Below are 22,446 nucleotides of genomic sequence, written 5' to 3' on the forward strand. Positions count from 1 at the left end.
ATATATGCTTTACTCAGGCATGAAGATTTCAAGGTACACATATATACTGCACTGGCTAACATTAAGCATTTGGGTTTAGACAGGTTTCCAAAATTTCATATAGGCATCTCCAGCCAAAGAGTCTTGAATCAATTTTAAAAGACCCATCCATTGTCCACTCTTTCCCAGATTAAGCTAACTTCCCTTCGGCCAGTTCCTCAACTTACCCACCTTAAATATGACCTATGCAATGTGGTTATTTTCTTCTTAAGGCCTGACTTCTCTTCCTAGTCAACCTAGAGTCCAATTAATAGTCATCAGGATCATCTTTTCCTCCACTAATTCCTGGCTCTTGGAAAAGAGAGTCTTTTTCTTGCCCAAGATTATCATTCTAGTAATATGGTTGTGGTCATAATTTACCACCAATCCCTCCCATGAGCTTGTGCTGCTTTACCTTTGGCCTCCAGAAAATCCTATTTCCTATCTTCCCTTGCTCAAAACACATGTCCTGCCCTCTCTTTTAATGAATACTGTGTATTCTGAAATGTTTTCTGTGTTCAAGGATTTCCAAAGTTCAGGTTTGTCCTAGTTAATCCTAGATGGAGAGAAAGTAGAAATTCTTTTCTAGCACTTCTTATAGGCATACCAGACTTTGTCAGGAGAATCAATGTCTGAGTAGATGTTACTATAGCTCCACTGTTGCTGGAGTCATGCCCTGTGGTACTGTTGTAATTAAGGGTTTGTCTAAGTTCAGTTAAAAACTCCTGTGCACTGCTATGTGATAAGTTGGCAGTTCAAACTTACTTCAGGCAAACTCTATACCGCCCCAGAACTGGGAATGGATCTGGCATTATCAGTGCCCCCCCAAAATGATACAGTCTGATCAGTTGTTACTACATCATGCTTAATAAAAGCAATTAAAATAAAAATGAAACAGTGGGACTAGATGACCACACATCCTATTAAAGAGATAAGCAGTCCATTCAAGTTACGTCACTAGATGAGAAATAAGAAGTGACTAAATAGACTAAATATCCTACGGGATACATCCTAAAAGGCAACTTGGAAAATTAGGTTGCCAAACCACAACAGATGGTCGGGAAAGCAAATGGTCAATTTGAAGAAAGCTGCAAAATTCAGGAACACCAGGGGAATAAAATTACCAATGCCAGCAGTTACAGAATTTGAGCAGGAATAATCTGCTGAGATTCAAGTCAGAGTGATAAAGTACTAATTTTATTTTTAAAATACATGTGCATGCTTTTATTCATCTTGGTGGACCACATACTCCAAATTAACATTGTACAGATGTTCTAATTCTAATGTGAAGCACATTTACCTTTCTCTGAAATACTGGTATTTGTGTTTTTTCATATTTTATAGTAATAATCTTTCAGTTACTATTCTGAATATCACAGGTGGACTCAAATTGCTAAAACAGGAAAGAATATCTATGGTATGGTTTATATTAAGGTTAGATTCGACTACCTTGTTTAGTAACCAGGAACCATACAACTTTTTTGATTGAATTTTGTCATTTTGTCCTCTGTGGTCATTTAGGTCTTTATTTGACTTGCAGCTGGCCTCAGGAACAGACTGGCAAGTCTATTTGTTTTATTTTCCTAATGTACAGACATTTTTATAAACCTGATGGCCAGGCCATCACTGACAAAAGTATTTTGAGAGTTTGGCAATGAAGCCTCTGGTATTTATTAGGAAAGATGTCATCTCCAGTGCCTTGTACAGAGTGTAGCACTTTCTGAGGCTCAAGAAAGATATATAAATAAAGCAATGAGTGGATGGAACTATCTCCCTATCTTGAAACTGAGATAAGTCCTTTACCGGTTGTACCTGGTTAGCTTTGTTGGGGCATCTTTCAAAAGAGACTGATTCCAGCTCAGGGAAGCATCAGTGCACTCTGAATTTTTAGGATCATTGACAGGGCCTCCACGGTATGTTGTAAAAACTGAGGAGCATCTGAAAGAGCTGATGAGTTGCTGACATTTAGGTTTATGCTTTATGGTGGCCAAACAAAGAAACAAAAATAACTCTTGATATAATGCCCTGTTTGGGCATCAGTACTACATGACCATGAGTCATGACAATGAAATTGAAAAAGTGACTATGTAACCCAAAAGCAGGCAAAAAAGAAGAAAAGCAAATAACCTGCATAGCCAGTCCTTAAATCAGCTGCATTCACCCTAATGACACATCATTTTTCTGACTCCTTACAGAAGTCGTTTTTTGTTTATTTTTAATAAAAAACTGCATTGGTATTATAATAACATGATTTCATATTATTAAAGTTGCCTTAATTTCAAAAGCAAGCCATTTCTCAGCCAACTTTCCTGGTTGATGGTGCTGCCATTGCCTCTTTATGAACCTATATAACACTGTGATAATTGCTAATAATACCAGAAATTTCACAAGCAGACCTTTTACAAGAAGGTTTGAACCAAAGCTGCCACAGGGCTTTGGAGGAAAAATTATCCATACCTACCCTCCATAGCATTGTTCATCAAGTCGCCAACAGACTTACAGACAGAATAAAAAACAACAGGTGATATAGTCCCTGACCTGAAGGAAAACCTCACGGGTAACTTACGATGAATCTAAATATTCAAGTGCCAGTGTATGAACTATCAGCAACCATGAGCCAATTAAGACAAATTTATTGACCAATGCTGTGTTAGAGATTTTGAGGGACACCAAAAAAAAAAAAAAGTATCTGATCCTTGCCTTGAAGGATTAGGAAAATTGGAAGACAGTTTTACAAAAGCATGAAGTAGCATTATGTTATGGAAAGGAGACAGGCTCTGCAAACTGACAGACAGACCTATATGCCACTTGTGACTTGTATCAACTTTTGATCTTCTATTTTCTTATATATAAAATGGGAATAACATCACCTACTGACAAGGTTGTTGAGAGAATTAATGGGATGATTTATTTGTGATAGAATGAAAATAATTCCTGTGTTATAAAAAGTCTTTTTTAAAAGCCACCTTCTGTTATTCTAAAGAAGGCAAATTCCCCCTTTATTGAGTGAGCCAAGAGAATGAAAATTGAGAAAGTAAAATTGCATCGTGGAAAAAAAAAAGAGAGAACTAAAGAGTGACCTTGTATGGAGGATGGAGGTGAGGACGAATCCCAGAAGCAGAAGAACCTGGGGCTGCAGAACCAGGGAGACTGAATGAGGAAGGTGTGCAGAGAGAGATGAGGCATCTAGCAGTAGAAGTTGTTTAAAAAAATTTTTTAATGGTAATTTAAAATTGATTGTTTTCTATATATAATCATTTTCTCCATTTCCCAACACAATCTTCAGTAAAAATCTGTATATTTATTAATGCTTTGTAGAGTTGGATTTGTTTTGGGGAGGTGGAGCCAAGTTTTGAGCTCTGCTTTCAAGTGTCGTGGCAAGAATCAAGGCTGCTACAGGATCCCAGTCTTATCTGGGTCACATACATAACATACTTGGCTGTTAATAATAGTAATAATAGTAAACTGTATGCAACTTACTGTTGCTCATTGTTCAGAGGAAGAAAGAAACCAACATATGCTAGAGTAACAAAAAAAACCCACATTTTGGAAAGAGTAGGACTTACCTTGAAAAATGAATAAAACATTTAAGAAAGGAACAGAGGAGAGAGGCCATTCCAGGTTGAACCTTTGTATGGGCAAAAATGTGGAAACAAACATATATATGGTGCTTCTAGGAAATTCTAAAGAGAACATTGTGATTATAACAGAGGATTTTGGTTAAAAAATATTAAAATTCTGTCAAGATAACTTAGAATCACATTAAGAAGAGCTTTGAAAGCCAGATAAAGAGTGTGTGCTCAATATAGTAACCAGGCAGGACCTGTGGGAAGGTTTTGAAAAGGAACATCTAATCACGGAGATTTTGTTTAAAGAACTTAATCAGATTGTAATAATGGCTTAGACTAAAAAGAGAAGCAACTAAAGACCAACAAAAACAAGTAAGATGCTGCTGCATGTAAATTGTAACATAAGAAAACAAGGAAAACTTAAGAAATTTTGAAGGAAAAATGGTACAACTTGGTAAGAAGTATAGAAGACTAAATAATGAAAGCAGCTCCGAGATGGAAACCCGGAACAAAAATAGTATTATAAATAAACAGAGAAGAGTTGACCAAGGGAATCTGACTAAGTGGGCAAAGATAGGACTGAGGAGTTGAAGTTTAAACAAGTTATTGGAGTGTCAGGAGGTCAGTTGGAAGTAACTGGAGCACAGGTGAAAAGTTAGGGTCGATGACGCTGATGAAACCATTGTTTGCATAAAGTGTGTTAGCTTAACTCCTGAAATTTTAATAGGTTCATTGAGGGATTGAGAGTAGACAGAAAAAGAATAAATTACCCAGGGATAGTTGATACACAGAAGGCTATGGAAAGCAACAGAGGAAAGAATTCCAAGAGACATCTTCATGCTTTCCTAACTCAATAAATGGCACCACCGTTCACAGTTACTCAGGCCAAACCCTGGGAATCATCCCGGATTTCTCTTCTTTTTTTCTCTCCCTACACGCAACCCATTAGTCAATCTTGCTGAATTGACCTTTAAACATAGAACCTAGTCTACCACCTCCACAGCTACCATCCTGGCCAGCTCACCAACATCTCTTACCAGGGCTACAGCAATAGCTCTGTAAATGATCTCACTGCTTCTCTTGGCCTCTATCATCTAAAAATCTGAGTATTCCATCCAAAATACAAGTAATATTATGGCTTTTCTTCTGGTCAGAACTTTCCAATGGCTTCTCATCCTTAGAACAGAATCCAGTGTCCTTGCTGTGGCCCCCAAGGCCCTAGATGACATGACCTGATGTTTTTTGAGGCCTCAAACTGCACTACTCATGTCTTCTCTCAGTCCACTGTAGCCATTCTGACCTTCATTGGCCTCCAATACCCTAAGGGATATAAAATAAATAAAAAGATAAATATGTAATGTAGTATCATGTCATGTAAGTTCTGTGAAGAAAAATAACACAGGTGGAGAAAGAGAACAAGCAATGTAATACTAAACTTTTCCTTTGTTGTTCCTACCTAGACTCCACTACCCAAACCACCTCCATCAGTACTGTCAGCAGCACATGTATTTTCATGACTTGATTTTTTTACTTTTATTCTGTGAGTATACTGAATATCAGTTACTATCCTAGACACTGGGGACCCAGCAGGAGAAAAAAAAAACAGGCAATCCTCCCTGCCCTTGTGCTTCCTTGCTAGGGGGGTGGGATAAGACAATAGACAAGAGACGATAAGTAACATGTTGTGTGGTAGACAGTGGTAAGTGCTAAGGAGAAAAACAAAACAAGGGAAGGGGATAAGAAGTATCTGTGTTGGATGTGGTGAAGGTGAGTCGCAGCGTTAGGTAGAGTGGCAAGGATGGCCCCACTGAGGGGATGCTTGAGGAAAGGCTAGGAAAACCTGGGGGAACACACAAATCCGTAGCAAACAAGCCAAAGTCTGGACAGAGGAGTGTGCCTGGCATGTTAGTGGAAGAGTGTCTAGAGCAGAGGAGTGAAGGATGTAAGGTGACAACAGAGGCAGCGGGGTCAGATTATGCAGCCCCTTACATTGCTCTGTCTTACCGGTGTTATTTTTCTTCACAGAACTTCCCTCCTCTGATATTATATCCCATATTTAACTTTTAATTTATTCGTATCTTTCTCCCTCAGAAAATGAGCTCCATAAAGGCAAGGCTTTGGACTCCTCACCATCACATTCTCTGACACACACTGGGAGCTCAATGTCATCGAATAACTTAATAACTAAAGGGGAGGGCCTAGAACATACTGTAAAATGTGGAAGAGTACAAACAGAAAGCATCCTTGAACTTGGCAAAAAGGCATTTACTGGACTGGTAGCCTTGATGGGTCCTTGAAAATAGTAAGTGCTTGAGGTAGGCATGGAGGGTAAAGAAACAGAAGAAAAGAAACCAGATAAAGTGACATCATCCAGTTCTGAAGCTTCCTTAACAGCAATTAAATTAGACAGGTGTTACACAGCTGCCAGTGGTGTGTTTTTTTCCTCTTTCTAACTTATTTATGATTTATTTGTCATCTTAAGTAGATACTTTACAAAACTGAGCATGCAGTGTTATGCTGATCCACACTGCAGCCCTCTGAGAACGGACAAATCACACCCTGCTCATTGTTAACATGACTTTAATTAAGGTGTCTTAAACGGCATGTTAAGACTTAACTATAATCTCATTTACTGTGTAGGAGGTGTTATTCGTTTCATGATTTAGATAAAAATCTTAGGAAAGAGTCATCCCCAAACTGCAGAGCATGAGGCACAGTTAAGCCTAAGTGACTGAAGAAAATATCTATAATGAAATGAATTAATGTATGTGAAAGATCTGCATAACTAAGATCAAAATATACAAGTAATGTCATCAGAAAGACAACTGTATGTCTTCTCATCTCAGCTTGGAAAAATTCATAACCTCAAAACTACAACTACATTTTTATGGAAGGTAGCATATTATAAAACCATATATTTACACAATGTTATTTAACAGTAAATATAATAGGCTGTGAATTGGTTATCTAGAAATCTTTTAAACATTTCTATGCTTTCAATCTAAAGAATAAAGAAAATACAGGAAAGCAAAAGAAAAGAAATCTCTCCTGTAATAGAGATGGTAAAACTTTGTACAAGTAACATTTTTGGGGTGAGGGGGCTTGTCTGATTTTAATGGAAACAGCCCTAACAAGGCAGAGCTCAAAGCAGAGAACTAAACAATAGAATACAAAAATAATTAATTTCATGAGGCTGTGTAAACAACATTAACAACAAAAGTTCTCTTCTGGGAGTACTGTCATTTTTGTTAATCTTGGATGCTTTAATCTTGTCTGATTTCATCGTAAGAAAAAGTTACCAAAGAAAATTAACATATCAAGTATAATTGTCATGGATTATAACAAAGTGATTATAACTAAAGACAATAGATAGTTCCTCTCCTAAGCTTATCTTATGGTTGCTGTTAATTATTGCTGAAAATCGTCTATGCTGCTCATAAACTGGTCAAAAAAATATATAGGCCAAAGTCAGAGACACTTAATATCATGTAGATTTTTCTCATATATCAGCATATCAGAAGAAAACTTTTTTTTTTTTTTTTTTAAGACAAAGACTCGCCCTGGATACAAATGTTTTGGTTACATAAATTTTCTTTTGAGACAGAGTCTCGCTCTGTTGCCCCAGCAAGAGTGCCATGGCGTCAGCCTAGCTCACAGCAACCTCAGACTCCTGGGCTGAAGCGATCCTTCTGCCTCAGCCTCCCGAGTAGCTGGGACTACAGGCATGCGCCACCATGCCCGACTAATTTTTTTTTCTCTCTCTCTATATATATATTTAGTTGTCCAGATAATTTCTTTCTATTTTTAGTAGAGACGGGGTCTCACTCTTGATCACGCTGGTCTCAAACTCCTGAGCTCAAACGATCCGCTTGCTTTAGCCTCTCAGAGTGCTAGGATTACAGGCATGAGCCACCGCGCCTGGCCCAGAAGAAAACTTTAAATTTTATGTCACATCAAAAATAAATAAGATAAAAACATATATTTTAACATCACTTTCAAGATTTTTGCAAAATAAATTTTTAAAACATATGCATTTTGATTACTTTGTGGAACATGCACGTGTTTACAGTGTACGTCTAAAAATAGTTTGAAATGGACAAAAGTAGCTTAGAAGCAGTTTTATTTATTCTTCCCTATGCACAAAGCTTTTCTTTCTCTTGATTTGGGTGAAATAGAAGATGGCAATGATGGACAGCTACACAGTTATTTTGTTGCTAGGCTACATGCGTGCCCATTTAACCTCCTTCCTCAAAGACCAGTTTCCAGAATGCTGAGTAAAAATACTCCTTTGTTTCCTGGGAGGGGGGAAAAAAGAGGGATGCCATCTTCTCTATGCCATGTTTGTTTACCAGGTTAGAGGGGGCATGAAAGGTGAAGGATACACACACAATGAGTATGCTTCAAAAAAACTGGTAGGTCCACGCCTGATGCCCGATAACAGAGGTAGGGGGACACGGTTGTGTCTCAGAATGTGTTTAGGGGGCTTCAGATCAAGGAGTAGACTGGAGCTTGTGCCTTCCCTATTTTCTTTCTTTCTTTTTTCTTCTTCTTTTTTATTTTTTTAACTGCCTGTTCCTCCATCTTCTCACAGATTTACAAAATATATAAAGGGAGCATTCTGGGTGTCTTTCCCTGAAGGGTATACACACACATTCTTTCTCTCTCTCTCTCTCTCTCTCTCTCTCATCAATACATGAATGGATTAATAAAATGTGGTATATATATACTGTGAATTACTACTCAGCCACAAAAAACAGTGGTGATCCAACACCTCTTGTATTATCCTGGATAGAGCTGGAACCCATTCTACTAAGTGAAATATCCCAAGAGTGGAAAAACAAGCATCACATTTACTCCCCATCAAATTGGTATTAACTGATCAACACTGAAGTGCATAGATAGTAATAACATTCATCGGGTGTCGGGCAGATGGGAGGGAGGAGGACGGGATGAGTATATATACATGTAATGGGTGCAGTGCGCACTGTCTGGGGGATGGACATTCTTGAAGCTCTGACTCTGGTGGGGCAAGGGCAATATACGTAACCTAAATATTTATACCCCTGTAATATGCTGAAATAAAAAAAATTAAGAAAAAAATAACATGCACATAAACATAACTTTACTGCTGGTAACATTTTGATCTCTCTTCTCTGACATGGGCGCTGCTCTTCAAGGTCTTTTCTTAACCTCATAATATGTCCTATGCTTTTGTGCAGTTTTAAATAAAGAGCTTGTTTTTCAGGTTTTAAATAAAAGCAACACTGATACTTCATTGAAACAAGAAAAAAAGGAAATTCCTCTTATAAACAAAGGTAAAAACAATTTAGACTATGTATACATATATATTACCTATAATATTTGAGGTGTTTTCAATATGGCTTATTTGACAGCCTGAGATACAGATCAGAACTTCATCAGCAATTTGGATTTTAAAAAATTGAATTTGTTGTTCCAGAAGTGGGAATAGGGGTGAAGAGAGGGTGCCAATCTCATGAGTTTTGCCGGGGCAGAGACACTTCCTGGCTGAGAAGAGTACCGTCAACACTGCCACACTGCCTGAAATTTCCACAGATTTATTCCACTCTCTGCCTTGAATTCTATTTAGAATTTTGCTGAGGATTGATATCAGTTCTATAATTTTCAGAATCTGTTTTGAAAATTATATTGAAAGTTCCCTATTTTCAATGTTTAAGTACCTTTCCTTCTTTTCTTGGTTTCTCTGAGATCCCTAAGAGTAGTTCAACAAACACATTTATTAGTTCCTTCATGTCCATGAGATGTAATGTAGGTCAAGTAAAAGATGAACTATTTAAAGCCTTAAGTTGCCATTTTATAATAGTCAATCCAATAATAATTTCCTAGGTAGAGAGGCTGGAAAAAAACGAGACTCAAAGTATTTTAGTTTCTTACTGTTCATTCATTGTTATTACTGTAATTCTTTTATTATGTATTATAATATTAGCATTATGCTATTCTGTCTTTTATTTTAGTAGTATACCACTGGGCCCAAGCAGCACATGCATTATTTTTATTATCATTATCTCATTCTGAAGTAAGTTTTAGAGCACTCTTTAGTTTCCTTAGCAAGTCCAGGCTCATTTGGTTTCACCAATCCTGATCCTTTTTTGTATCAATCCATGACATTATTTTGTGTTCACTTTTGGTGGTAAGCTCTTCCATCCTTCATACTTCCTTGCTTAAGTAACCCAATCAACTATTCATTCACAATTTTGTGTTTGAACCCATTAGTGAGGTCCCTAAGAAATCATACTCTTTCTTTTTCATCTTAATTATGATAATTTGCAATTCTACAACCAGGATTTCTTTTGTGTGGGTATCTTAATTTTAAAGCCAATCTTTTATAGACATTTCAAAAACTGTTACTGTGGATTTCCAAATTGTAGTGTGGTCCTGTTGGATTTCTAAATTGTAGAAAAATTGCTAATACAATTTTGATCCTAAAATTATTATTTAATTTCAAATGCTTATCCTGAGTTTGGCAGGAACAAATTGTGAAATATTTTCAAATGACTGTAATTATGCATTAGTTGGCTGTTGGGTTAAAAAATTTCACTTTGCATGCAAGTCAGTGAGTAAAACCAATGGTGCCAACAACATGCTTGGAAAACCTCTATCTGGTTATTCTTTTTTATATTTTCCTTAAAAGAGTTAGGTAGCTCCTCAGCCATTTACCCACCATCTAAAACTTGTTGCTGTTCAGTTCTACTTGACCTTAAGTAGCCCTAATCTTATTGGCAAAGGTTTACTTAGTATCTGGACAGTTATAACAGAGAATTCTAGTGATAGGTGGAAGGAGGACACTTTGACTCATTGCTTATACTGTCCCCAAAACACCCCAAAACCAATCCAAGAGGATCATAGGATTTCTGCTTTGCTGTGGACTGGAAACAAATCATCAGTTTCTATGAACCTATAATTCTTAGGTTCCCACAATGAGAAGACAGACTTGATGTCTCTAGGTCTCTTCCTGCTTTAAAGTTCAACTATGTACTGGAGACACATTTTTCACTGTGATCTGTCAGAATATCTTTGAACCTGGGAGAGAGTGGGATGCTGGAGGCTGGTGAAAGTAGAGAATCTGAACTGCCCTGATCAATCATCCATTATTGATGGTAACATCAGTTAAAAAACTACCAAAAAGGTCGGACACGGTGGCTCACGCCTATAATCCTAGCACTCTGAGAGGCCGAGGCGGGCGGACTGTTTGAGCTCAGGAGTTCGAGACCAGCCTGAGCAAGAGCAAGACCCCGTCTCTACTGAAAAAATAGAAAGAAATTATCTGGACAACTAAAAATATATAGAAAAAAAATTAGCCGGGCATGGTGGCGCATGCCTGTAGTCCCAGCTACTCGGGAGGCTGAGGCAGTAGGATCGCTTGAGCCTAGGAGTTTGAGGATGCTGTGAGCTAGGCTAATGCTACGGCACTCACTCTAGCAAGGGCAACAGAATAAAACTCTGTCTCGAAAAAAAAAAAACAAAAAACTGCCAAACAAAAAAGTTATGGGGGCTCTTAGATTATTATATATACTATAAATACTTTATTATAATAAAAGATTATTATAAATTACCTTTAGAACATATTATAAATTGCTTTAAACTTGGTACAGTTTTATAAATGGCAGTTGAATATAAATCCAAATTATATATAGGTGGTTAATAAACTACTCACATTTCTTTTGATTAAGGTTATTGAGTCATCACCAAAATGTGATTGTTTTGTCTGTTTTTTAAAGAAAAACAGGAGCTGCGCATTGATGCTCCGGCAATAAAAAGAAACTCTTCATTGCCTAACTGGAAAAGGTGAGTCTACAATTATACAGATTCCAAGTGAGCATAATTATACTGTTGAAAAGTAATTATCAGTGTTTAAATACAAGAGGAGAGAAATAATAGCAACAAAGGCAATCAAGAATAGAATGAAATTTTACAACACAGGCAAGAAATAATAGAAATACACCTTTTCCCTAAGCCTTTTCTTTTGTGAAGATTTGGGAATAAACAAATGAAGCAGGCTTAACTTCCTACCCACAGCAAGTAACCAATTCAAATTATTGTAGTATAGCCCGAGAACAATTGAAAATGTCACACATGTGTAAGGTATGATTATGAACTCATGAACTGATTTTTTTTCTGTGTGACTCATTATCTTATTGTCGTGCATACATGTAATTACAATCATTGTATGTTAGAATTTTCTTGACATGAGAATTTTGTTGCTTTTAAAATAAAATCAGTTGAATATTTTAGATATCCGATAGAATTAAAAAAATGTTTCCAGGGAAGTAAAACCCTTATCCTTAACTACAGCCTATCTAAGCTGCTTTCCAGGCATTCAGACCCAATTTCTCTGAATCCAAATCCCATATTGTTTGTGTGACTATCACCTGATTAGTGTACATAGTACCCACTAGGTAATTTCTCACCCCTCACCCTCCCGCCTTTCCACCCTTTCTCATCTTCAGTGTCTATTTCTTCAGTCTGTGTCCATGTGTGCACAATTGCTTAGCTCCGACTTAAGGATGAGGACATGAAATATTTGACTTTCTGTTTCTGAGTTATTTCACTTAAGATAATAGCTTCTAGTTCCATCTGTGTTTCTGCAAAATACATGACTTCATTCTTTTTTATGGCTGTGTAGTATTCTATACACCGTATTTTCTTTGTCTACTCATCTGTTGATGGATGTTTAGGTTGATTTTGTATTTTGGCTATTAGGAATAGTGCTGTGATAAACATACGAGTTCAGGTATCTTTCTGATATGATGATGCATTTTCCTTTGGGCAAATACCAAGTATTGTGATTGCTGGATCAAATGATAGTTCTATTTTTAGTTCTTTGAGAAATCTCCATACCCTTTTCCATAGTTCATTGTACTAATTTACATTTCCACCAACAGTGTATAGTGTTCTAAGGTAAGTTACAAACTGCTTACCATGGCACAAATCCTCTTCATTTCAGCCTCTTCTTTTATCATCCGCTTTTCTTCGCAGAGGTTCTAAGTTACTTATAGTTCTGTTTTTATCACATCCTTCCATCTCTTTATCTATGCTACTTCCTTTGCTTGAATGCCCTCTGCAACTTGTATCACAATCTCGATTACCCTTTTGTTTAAGTCTCAGTTTAAGTATTCCTTTCTTTGGGGTCTTCCTGACTCTCCCAGGTAAACTCAGGTTTCACAGAGCCACCGTTGTAGTGATCAGATTGTGTTGTAATTTGTTCAACTTTAATAATTATTTGTTAAATATCAATTATGTTCTGACACACAATGGTGAGCAACCATTCAGAGTCAAGTGGAATTGTGTATTTGAATATGTCTTCCCATTGCATGCCAGATCCTTAAGGACAGGGGCCATGTCTTGTCTTCTTCATAACTCTAAGCCTCTGAGAGGACTTCCTTGACGACTCTATCTAAAATAGCCCACCCGACTTCTGATAAGTCACACTCTTATCATCCTGTTTCAGTCTTTTCAAAGCACTTATTACTATTCTGAAGTATCTTATTTACTCATCTATTTCTTTTGCCATTTTTAATTTTAGCTTACTTATTTTCTCTATTTTGCACTAGAAAATAACTCATTCCATGAGAACAGGGACTGTCTTGCTTACCCCTGTGTTCCTAGTACCCAAAGTGGCACCTGACTCATGGTTGGCTCTCAACAATATTTGTTGATTGAATAAGTGATGTGATTTTCCCCCAGTGCTTTTGCTAGGCCTTCCTGTGGGCAATACTTTAACCTAGAGTTATTTATTAAAATTCAAGGTAAAGTGTAAGATTCATCCAAAAACTGAACACATTTGTGTCTGTGTGTGTGCTTTTAATCACTGTTGACTCATAAATACAACATGAATGTTAGAACTACAGTCCAACTAGAACAATCTTAATGGAGAACCTTATCAAACACATTACTAATGGTAGTGTTGATAAAGATGATCATAATAATAATAATTAGGTACTGTTTACTGAGCACTCACTAATGCTAAACATTGAGCTAAATTCTTTGTGTATCTCTTTTTTATCCTAAGCACAACTCTATGAGGTAGGCTTTATTATTATTTGGCAGAAGAGGAAACAGAGGTTCAGAGAGGTATCTCCTGTGCTCTGGTATAGTGCATATTACCTTTCACCCCCAATACCAGCATGAATTTCCAGCATCACTAAAATAGTTTAAAAAAAAAAATTCCTTAATAAAATTTCAGCATAAAAGAGGTCATAACTAATAAGCATTCAGACATTGTGTTAAGTATCTTTAACAGACAATTAAGCATTAGTTTATATAATGTTCTTAATCTTAAAAAAAACCAGCTGATGTTAGACAGTATAATTAATGCCAAAGAACTGTTGACAGTAGAAGCACATTTCATTTAATATAAACTATTATCCAATTTTTGAAAGGCTCTTAGAGCATAAACATATAAAACTCTCTAGAGCTGTGTTCTTAATTTATGGATGTCAGCATGAAAGGATTACAAAGATATCCTTATATCCCTATTACTTGACAAAACAAAACCCTGCATGATCTGACCCTACCTACCTACCCAGCTTCATCTCCCATGTTGTACCGTCCCCACCCTCTGACACTTTTTTGTTCCCACAATACTGGAAGCTTTAGTCTCATTAACATTCTGCACTGTTTTACACATCCTCGCTGTGAGTTATTCTCTGTGCTGCAGCCAGGTATTCTTTTAAAACTCGTGTCAGGTCCTCTTGCTCCCATGCCTGAAACCCTCCAGTGTGGTGTCCCCTCTGCTTAGAGAAATTCCTGTTCCCTCCCATGTCCACAATGCCTTGTGATCCCAGCACAGGCCTCTCTCCCCTCTGTCCCTCGGCTTCCTGCTCATTCCACCCAGCAGCTCTGACTTTCTCATTCTTCTTGGAATCATCCTTACTCTTTCTACCCCAGGATCATTGCACTTCACTTGGAACACTCTTGTTTCTGCAGATCACAACTAAATATGTCTCTTAATTGACTTTGTTCCATTTTTATTTCTGTGCATTTCTCTCAGGCTAAGATAGAACTTTAAATGTCTCGTTCATTTGTGGTTAAGTGATTTTCTCAGGTAGTTTGTTTTAATTCGTTACTTTTTAATTTTAGTGGATCTATTATAGGTTTTTGCTTTGTGGTTATCATGAAGCTTATTTTAAAAATTCCATAGTTGTAACACGTTTAAAAGTCTCTTTCAGCAAATAAGGGACAAATAGTATATGACTACTGTTGTTAAGAATAAATTATCACCAATTCTATTGTGGCTACCCAAAAACCTTGAACAATATATGACAAGAATACATAAAAATTCTTCTAATTAAGAATTGATTTTATATTACTACAGAGGAAGCAATTTTCAGCATTACATATATGTTCTTGCTTTCATTTGTTATGTATTAAAATTTCACTTGTATATTAATGTTTCTGAAATTATTAATATCTAATGTGATTCCTACTTTGAAATTATAAACCAGTGTGCCAATGGAAGATGTAAAGCTAAGTTCTGGACACAAAGACAGAGTTTTTGTGAGTGACAGTTGTAAAGTTGCTTCTTCGCTGACATCTTTTCAAAGCACATCTGTCAAGGAAACAGTAAGAAAACTGATATCCAATTTAAGGTAAAAATATTTACTCACATATTTCTACATGCTTTGTTGAACTTTCTAAGCCATGACAACTCTTGTTTTGTTTTGTTTTCCTACTGAGTAGTAACATCATGGAATAAATTCAGTAGAATGACTTTATGACTTGTCTCCTAACAATGCTGATTTGGATATACTACCGGTTAAATGTCCCTTGAAATAGAACCCCAGTCACTAACTGCCTGTTGTTATGTGGTCTGGCAATATGGTGCATGTAAATCCTCTCTTGAAAGTAATAAAGAATTCCTACTGAATTTTCCTCGTTACTTTATTTTTCCTGACAAAGACTCTCATGACATTTGTATGGCCTTTTATAGAGTCTGGTTTTTTAGTTTTAGATACTGAACTTAGTAAGGGAAGCTGAGTTTTAATTTTTTGTTTGGTTTGGAATGTTAACATTTGTGCGCATGGTTATTTGAGGAATTTAGATGTCTGGGTCTCAGTTCTCAAAGAATAGAGACAGGGAGGGGATAAAGTCCAGGATTTAGGCTCTTTTCAAATAGGGGTTGATGATAGGAAGGGGGCTTTCCAGTCAAGTCAGAGAAGTCTGTGTACGGAAGAGTGCTCTCAAATAGGTGTCATACAAGAGGGTAGGACAGCCCCAAAAGCACCACTAAATTAGCATACTTCATTGGTTTTGTTGGGGTTCGCAGACTCTTGTTGGGTTTTGAGAGGCCTGTGTAAGAGGCTCTTGGCAGAGGAGAACACCCAACATGTCCTAGATGGAATGGTATTTTTTCTTAGGACGATTACCTTGATGTTCTCATCAGTGACTGACAGAATCTTACTGTAATAAGACTTTTCAAAGAGGAGAAGCAGGTAGGAAGAAAGAGAAAGGTGGAGGTAGAGCATGTATATAGGGGACTAGAGTTTCCATTAAGGCCCAAGCTATGGACCTGTTTGTGAGAGGAGATTGCTAAGACCCGGAGACATGAACACAGTTCTGCAGCTGCCCTGGGTTGATGCAGCATCCAGGGCTGCAGGGCTGTGATTATTACATGGCCGTAGGACCCCTCCTGCTACCCTCTGGGACTCAGGCCTAACACCAGTCCTGCCCCAGGAGAGAGGAAGCACTCTTGGTTATATGTAGGTGGATCCATCTTGGCCTTTGCATGGGGGCCCATTTTCACTAATGACCCTAGGGATCCAGAGACAAGTTGTTGACAGAGCAATGAAACCAGATGCTACATTCCTGAAAATGAAGTTCTGGCCACCAAATCTGCCATAGTGCTTGGGTTGGCAAGCTCACACTAGCCTGGAAATGGAACAGCAACGGGCCAGACCTCAGGTTTGTACAGGCATGATGAGGTTGAAAAAAACTGCTTGTCTGATGATCTGGATGGATGTGTCAGTATCATACTGCTGTGGTCTACAGTATAATTCCTAAAGAATTGGGGATTCTCCAACTAGTTTCTTACCCTCTGTCAGTATCTTTCCAGAAGTAGTATTTAAGGTCCTTAGCTTTGAAATTGGGTAGTCAAACATTTGAATCCTGTTATGTTGCTGGTTCTAAGATTCAGGCCTGTTAGTTGGTCACTAAGGCGTGGTAGTATGTAGTAAATTATGTATGTGTGTGCTTGTATATATTTGAATAAATATGTGAATATTATTAAAATACGACCAAATATCCAATAGTTGGGACATTGCTACAGGTGAATCAGGCCTTCTTGATAACAATAATCATTTTTGAGTCTTTATTATACTTCAGGCATTCACCCAAATATTTTTTATAAATTAATTCCTTATTATTACAAATTTACAAGGTTGGTATTTTCTAGTATTTTTTAATAGATGAGGAAACTGAAACTTAGGGAAACTAAGTAACACATTTAAAGTCAAATGGATAATTATATGACTACTAAGGACAGGGCTGGGGCTTAAGCCCAGGCTCCCTGATTTGGAATCCCATACCGTTAACCATATGCAGTGTATGTGTTTCCCTCGCTCCATACTTTGAGACCTGGAGAAACCTGTCTGAGTGTGTGGCAGTGGAGTTTGGATGCATAGCTACTTAAATTTCTTTTCCAGTAAAACTTTCTTTTTCAAATTCATCATTTTCCTTATGTTCTACTTGGCAATTTTTGTTCTTCATCTAAGTGTAACATTTCTATTCATTTTAATGGGTTATATGTGAGCAAAGAGGGGAAAATCTGATTGAGAGTACGAAGACTTCAAAGTGCATCCTCTTCTGTCATTAGGCATCGATAGAAAATTAAAGTTTCCCAGGAACCAGCTCCCTAATGAACATGTAGACTCTTTAAAGCTTAGAATCATCATCCTGTCATCAACTGAGCACTCTGAAAGCTGAATATGTTACTATATCTCTTCTATTCTGAACCAGATTATGTTTTCTGTGGTGATTGTTTTATAAAAAATATTCTTCAGGAAAAAACAGAACACAAGGCTTTAGCAGAAACAAAATGAGCTCCTCATCTTACCAATTTTCTTTTTTGCTTTCAGCAACATGTAGTATGTTTTCTCACATTGCACCAGTGAAAACAGATTTCTTGTTTTCTTTGTTAAGTATTTGCTTTTGTTTTGGTTTTTGTTTTTTTGTACTGTGCTATTTGCTATTTTATATCTGTTCCACGTGTTATTCCTTGAATTAACTAGACTTTAAATTCCTCAAGGCATGAAGATTGTAACTGGCTGGCTGTGTATTGTGTGAAGGGCATAGTGGTTTTACATCCAGAATCATTCACCATATTTACCTTGCCTGTCACATGGTAAGGAGAATAGTGAGAGATCTTGTAAGTGTGTAGGGTGTTGCCCCCACTTGGTTCACTTTGGACGTGATACTATCTTTACCTCTTCCCACAATGCCAAAGTAGGGTCAGGCTACCTCTCTTTAACTAATGCTGAGTCAATTAATTAAAAATGTAGTTTTTATTGCCCATTTTTATTACCTGATTATGTTCAGTTTAGCATTTTCCTGACTTATGTTATTTCTTGTTTTATGTGTATTAGTTTATTTAATCTCCAATTAAAGTAACTTCTTTGAAAACAGATTGGAATTTCCATACCATGTCTAACATATATCAGTATATATTTTAGAAAAATACTTTAAATTGAAAGAGATTAATGTAAAAAAGCAGTGAATGGTATTGCTGGATGTAAAAATATTTTCAAATATTGAGGTGTGACTAAGTTGTGTTAAGTTAATCAACTGGGATCCATACTATTAAATTTTATCAAATGGACCTAAATATTGGAATAGTATCAAATTTTGAATCACTTTCAATAATAATAATAATAGCAATAGTATTAATAATACATATGTGTTATATAGTTAACTGTGTGCGAGACATTACCCTAAGGGTTTTACATATGTTAACTCATTCAAACCTTACAACAATCCTATAAATAGATACTTTTATTATTCCCATTTTACAGATGAAGTATGTAGAGGCTAAGTAATAATTTTCCCAGCATTATATAACTCTTAAGTGGTAGAGCTGGGATTTGAATTCTGGCAGTCTGGCCTCACAATCTTTGCTTTTAGCTGTTGAACTATAATGCCTTGTTTCAGTTTATTGTTGTGTGTGTAAACTTGATAAGGCAGACTTCATTTATTTCAATTCTATAAAAGCACAAGCATGCTTTGTGTTATCTTCAATTTTTAAAAATAACAATAAAAAGTTTTTTTTTAAGATCATTCTTTAAGGTTTCTGCTGGTTGCTAGAGCAAAAGAAAAGGCCACAAAAATATGTACACTAGCAACTGAGGTCTGCCAAAAAACATTATTGGATTTCTAGTTTTAGAAAGTGGAGACATGCCATTTCCATTTTATCCTAGTTTTTCACTGGGTTGAAGAAGAGAGTTTTGACCCACCTCCAGTAGGAGGCTTGTTCTCCTTAGCCAGGACTAAGCTAATTAACTGAGTTATTGTTTAAAAGAACAGCTGGATGACCAGGTACCTGAATAGACCCCTGCCCACATCTGCCATGTCTAGAAAGAGTGAAGTTGTGTTAGTGCAAACAAAGACTTTTCTTCGTGAAAAATGACTTTGTTGAGAAAGGGATATAACTATGGAGTCAAAGGGAATTGGCCCTTAGCTGGAACTTTTCAAAACTTGGCCATCATTTGTAGAGAAAGTGCTGATACAGTGTTTTAGCTCACCTAGTTGAATTCTCTAAAAACTTCCAATTCAGACTTACAGATACAGATATGGAGTCTACAGAAATTCAGTTGAGGTGGGCATCATAGACAAGGACCTGGATGCAAGTAGTAACTTTGGAAGAGATATTCAGAATATTTATTTCTTAAATTCTTAAGAAGAAAGCCAATGTGAAACAGACAAATTCCTGATTTTATTGTTGATTCTGGGATAATTTGAAGCATTTGTGTAAATACTTCAAGGGAAGGGCTGTTCATAGGTGGGACAAGAGTCTCATTGAAGTGGCAGCACTTGTTTCAGGAGTCCCCCAAAATGCATAGCATCTACTTGATTCAGTGCATGGTAGTGAATGAACACTGGTTTATTCGTATAGTTCTTACACTTTGTGCCTCCTGGCCCACTTCCTTGAAATGCCCTTTATGAATTAGAGAATTACTATGCCCTATAGGAAACCTAAAGTTTGAGGGTAAAGAGAGGTTTGATAAGATACACCCTCAGGAACAAAAGGAGGTATCATTGAAGAAAGGGACTCAAGACAATAACTAAAGGAATTTTTTAAGAGTTCTTAAACATCCACAGTCAGAACCTGCATGTAAGATTTTGGTATCTTACGTTTTTTATAGCATCTAATAGTTTTCCTGAATTAATTTTTCAGGAAAAGGAAAAAGTCTGTGCATTTGTGTTTAGAGACTGCACATTGCTGGATAATTTTTCATCTTCGCTAGTTAGTCTTGTGGGACAAAATCTCCAAAGGAGAAGTTATTTAGCAGCAACTTGATATAGAAGAGAATAAAAGGCTAAATACCAGGGAGCCCAGGAAGGAGATAGAAACAGAAGGGGAGGGTACAAGGACCTTGGTTGGGCCTGATGATGGAGGTGTCTTTAATAGCCAGGAAACCACAGAGGCCAGAATAGGAATAACTCCTCAATCAAAGAGTTTCCATAATGATAACATGAAATTATACATCTAATACATAGAGCAGCGCTTGACACATTTCTAGCACTTTATAAAGGGTAATTGGATCTGACTCAAAGGACCTTAGATATTTTACCAATGAAAATACTCAATTCCTGGATGTGTAGTGCAGATCAAGTAAAATACTTCCTTTGCACACCCCCCCACACACACAGTTTGTTTACTCCTACTCTTCCTTTGAGGCTCCCCAAATATGAGTTAGGGCCCCTCCTTTTGGTACCCCTGGGTATGATTCTCATTCTCCTCTGAGCATTTATCGCATGGTATTGGAATAGACTGCTTTCTTGTCTGTGTCCCCCACAAGGCTGAATCAATGCGGTAAGAAGGTATCGGGTTCCTAGCATGGGGACATGATGCCAGGCTCTTTTGGGCGCCACAGAGCAAAGGTGATATTTTAGTAGGGGTTCAAGGAATATCTGTGGAATTAATGAGACTGAGAAAATACAAAATGGCAAGAGCTAGTGTGATTTCAGTAAAGCCCTTCCATGAAATTGTGTTTAATTTTAAAATATTATCTATCTTATATGTATCTATTTTTAGAAATAATGGATGCAGCCCATAAAAGTGAGTTTCTGAGGCAGCTGGTAAATAAGGTTGGTTCATATTGACTGACAGTTTTGATTGTTGTATGTGAATATGAATGTGTTGGTATTATCTGTATAAAGTTCTAGCAACAGCCATTATTGTGCTTTAAGAGATTGAATCCTAATGTATGCAGGGGATAATTATATTAGGTAGGCTAAAATTAACATTTGTGGACATTTATGTATAGCTGCTTGAAATAAAACTTTGTTTTATTTCACTTGTAAAAAAAAAAAAGAAATAATGGTATGAGGGTGAGACATTATTCAGACTATAATTGATGTTTAGTATAGATTTTGAAGCAGTGACACCACAGATTGAGAATAATCTAGAACTAATCTAGAACTTTTTCTCTCCCCAACCTGCCCCTTCACCTTCTCCCACTTCCCAGAAAATGCCACCACCATCTAATATTTGTTTATCTAAGAGTGCCTTCTTAGGGGACTGCCGATTTGCTCGAGATTTAAACACAAAAGCATTTATACTCATGTTGGAAAGGACCAACGCTCGGAAGAGGTTTCAGACCCGTGGAGGGAGAAGGGAGACTGGATTTGGAGAAAAGCAGGGTTGGTCTGTAGGGAAGGTCTCTTGCCCTTCCAGCAAGCAGCCATAAGGTTGACCAAGGTCCCCCTTCCCAGCGACTCCAGTTTCATCCAGTTGCATTCTATGCTACCTGATTTCTTCTCATCTCATATTCCTGCGAGCCCCTCTTTATCCCATTCCCACCTCGTTCATCTTCTTACTAGCCAGGGAAATAATTCTTAGGGGGGTACATGTGTTATATTTAATGTTTGGGCAATGCTGAAAATTTTTAACTTTTTGGTTTGATTCTGCTTGTAACTATACCTGAATATTAATACAAATAATATACAGAAAATACTAGGAATGTAAATTGTTTAAGAAAGAGCTGTTTTGTTTTTGATATACCATATTATTTTACAACTAAAAAAAATTTGTAAATTCCTCAGATAATATACATTAGGCTCTTGGAACACTTCAGCATAAAAACACAATGTACTTTTAAGATGTGGTGACTATAAATTTCTAGATTTCATACTTTCCCAGCAATGAAATATGTGTCATATAGGTGATTAATCCTAGAAAAGCTGTCACAATAGAAAATATGGGTGCTACTGCCCTTTGGCAAAATGAAGCACCTGTCAGAACAATGACCACTGCTGCTTGCAAAGAGCAGGGTCCATGTTCTAAGAGTAGTCCTAGAGTCCCTGATGAAAAATTACTCTGGAGACTTAAATTCTTTGGTTTTCTTAGGAAATATGTTAAGTCTATCATCAGCCTGCTTTTCTTCCAGGAAGTTTGCAATGCTGAGATCTCTGTAGAAGAGAACACTCAAGCAGGTGCAGGGCTTTTTTGAACTGGTTGGTTATGGATTGCTAGGCACTGTGAGGTTGGTTAGTTGGTTGGTTTCTTTCATGCTCTTTTTTTTCTTTCAATAAACTTTTTATTTTGAGATAAATGTATATTCACATGAAGTTGTACAAAATAATACAGAGAGATCCCCGTACCCTTTAC

General features: G+C 36.9%; 1 protein-coding gene across 1 annotated transcript in view; it reads left to right on the plus strand.

The window, feature by feature from the left end:
• MORC1 (MORC family CW-type zinc finger 1) overlaps positions 1-22,446 on the plus strand; it is a gene marked incomplete at its 3' end in the record, with an annotated part of 186,727 nt that overhangs the window by 153,700 nt on the left and 10,581 nt on the right. The window contains 6 exon segments of the mRNA XM_012645902.1: positions 8,833-8,902; positions 11,345-11,411; positions 12,516-12,524; positions 15,071-15,249; positions 16,391-16,397; positions 16,537-16,589. Of these exon segments, the coding sequence (XP_012501356.1) occupies positions 8,833-8,902; positions 11,345-11,411; positions 12,516-12,524; positions 15,071-15,249; positions 16,391-16,397; positions 16,537-16,589 (385 nt within the window).

Source organism: Propithecus coquereli, unplaced genomic scaffold (assembly GCF_000956105.1).
Source record: "Propithecus coquereli isolate 6110/MARCELLA unplaced genomic scaffold, Pcoq_1.0 Scaffold105, whole genome shotgun sequence".
NCBI classification, from domain to species: Eukaryota; Metazoa; Chordata; class Mammalia; order Primates; family Indriidae; genus Propithecus; species Propithecus coquereli.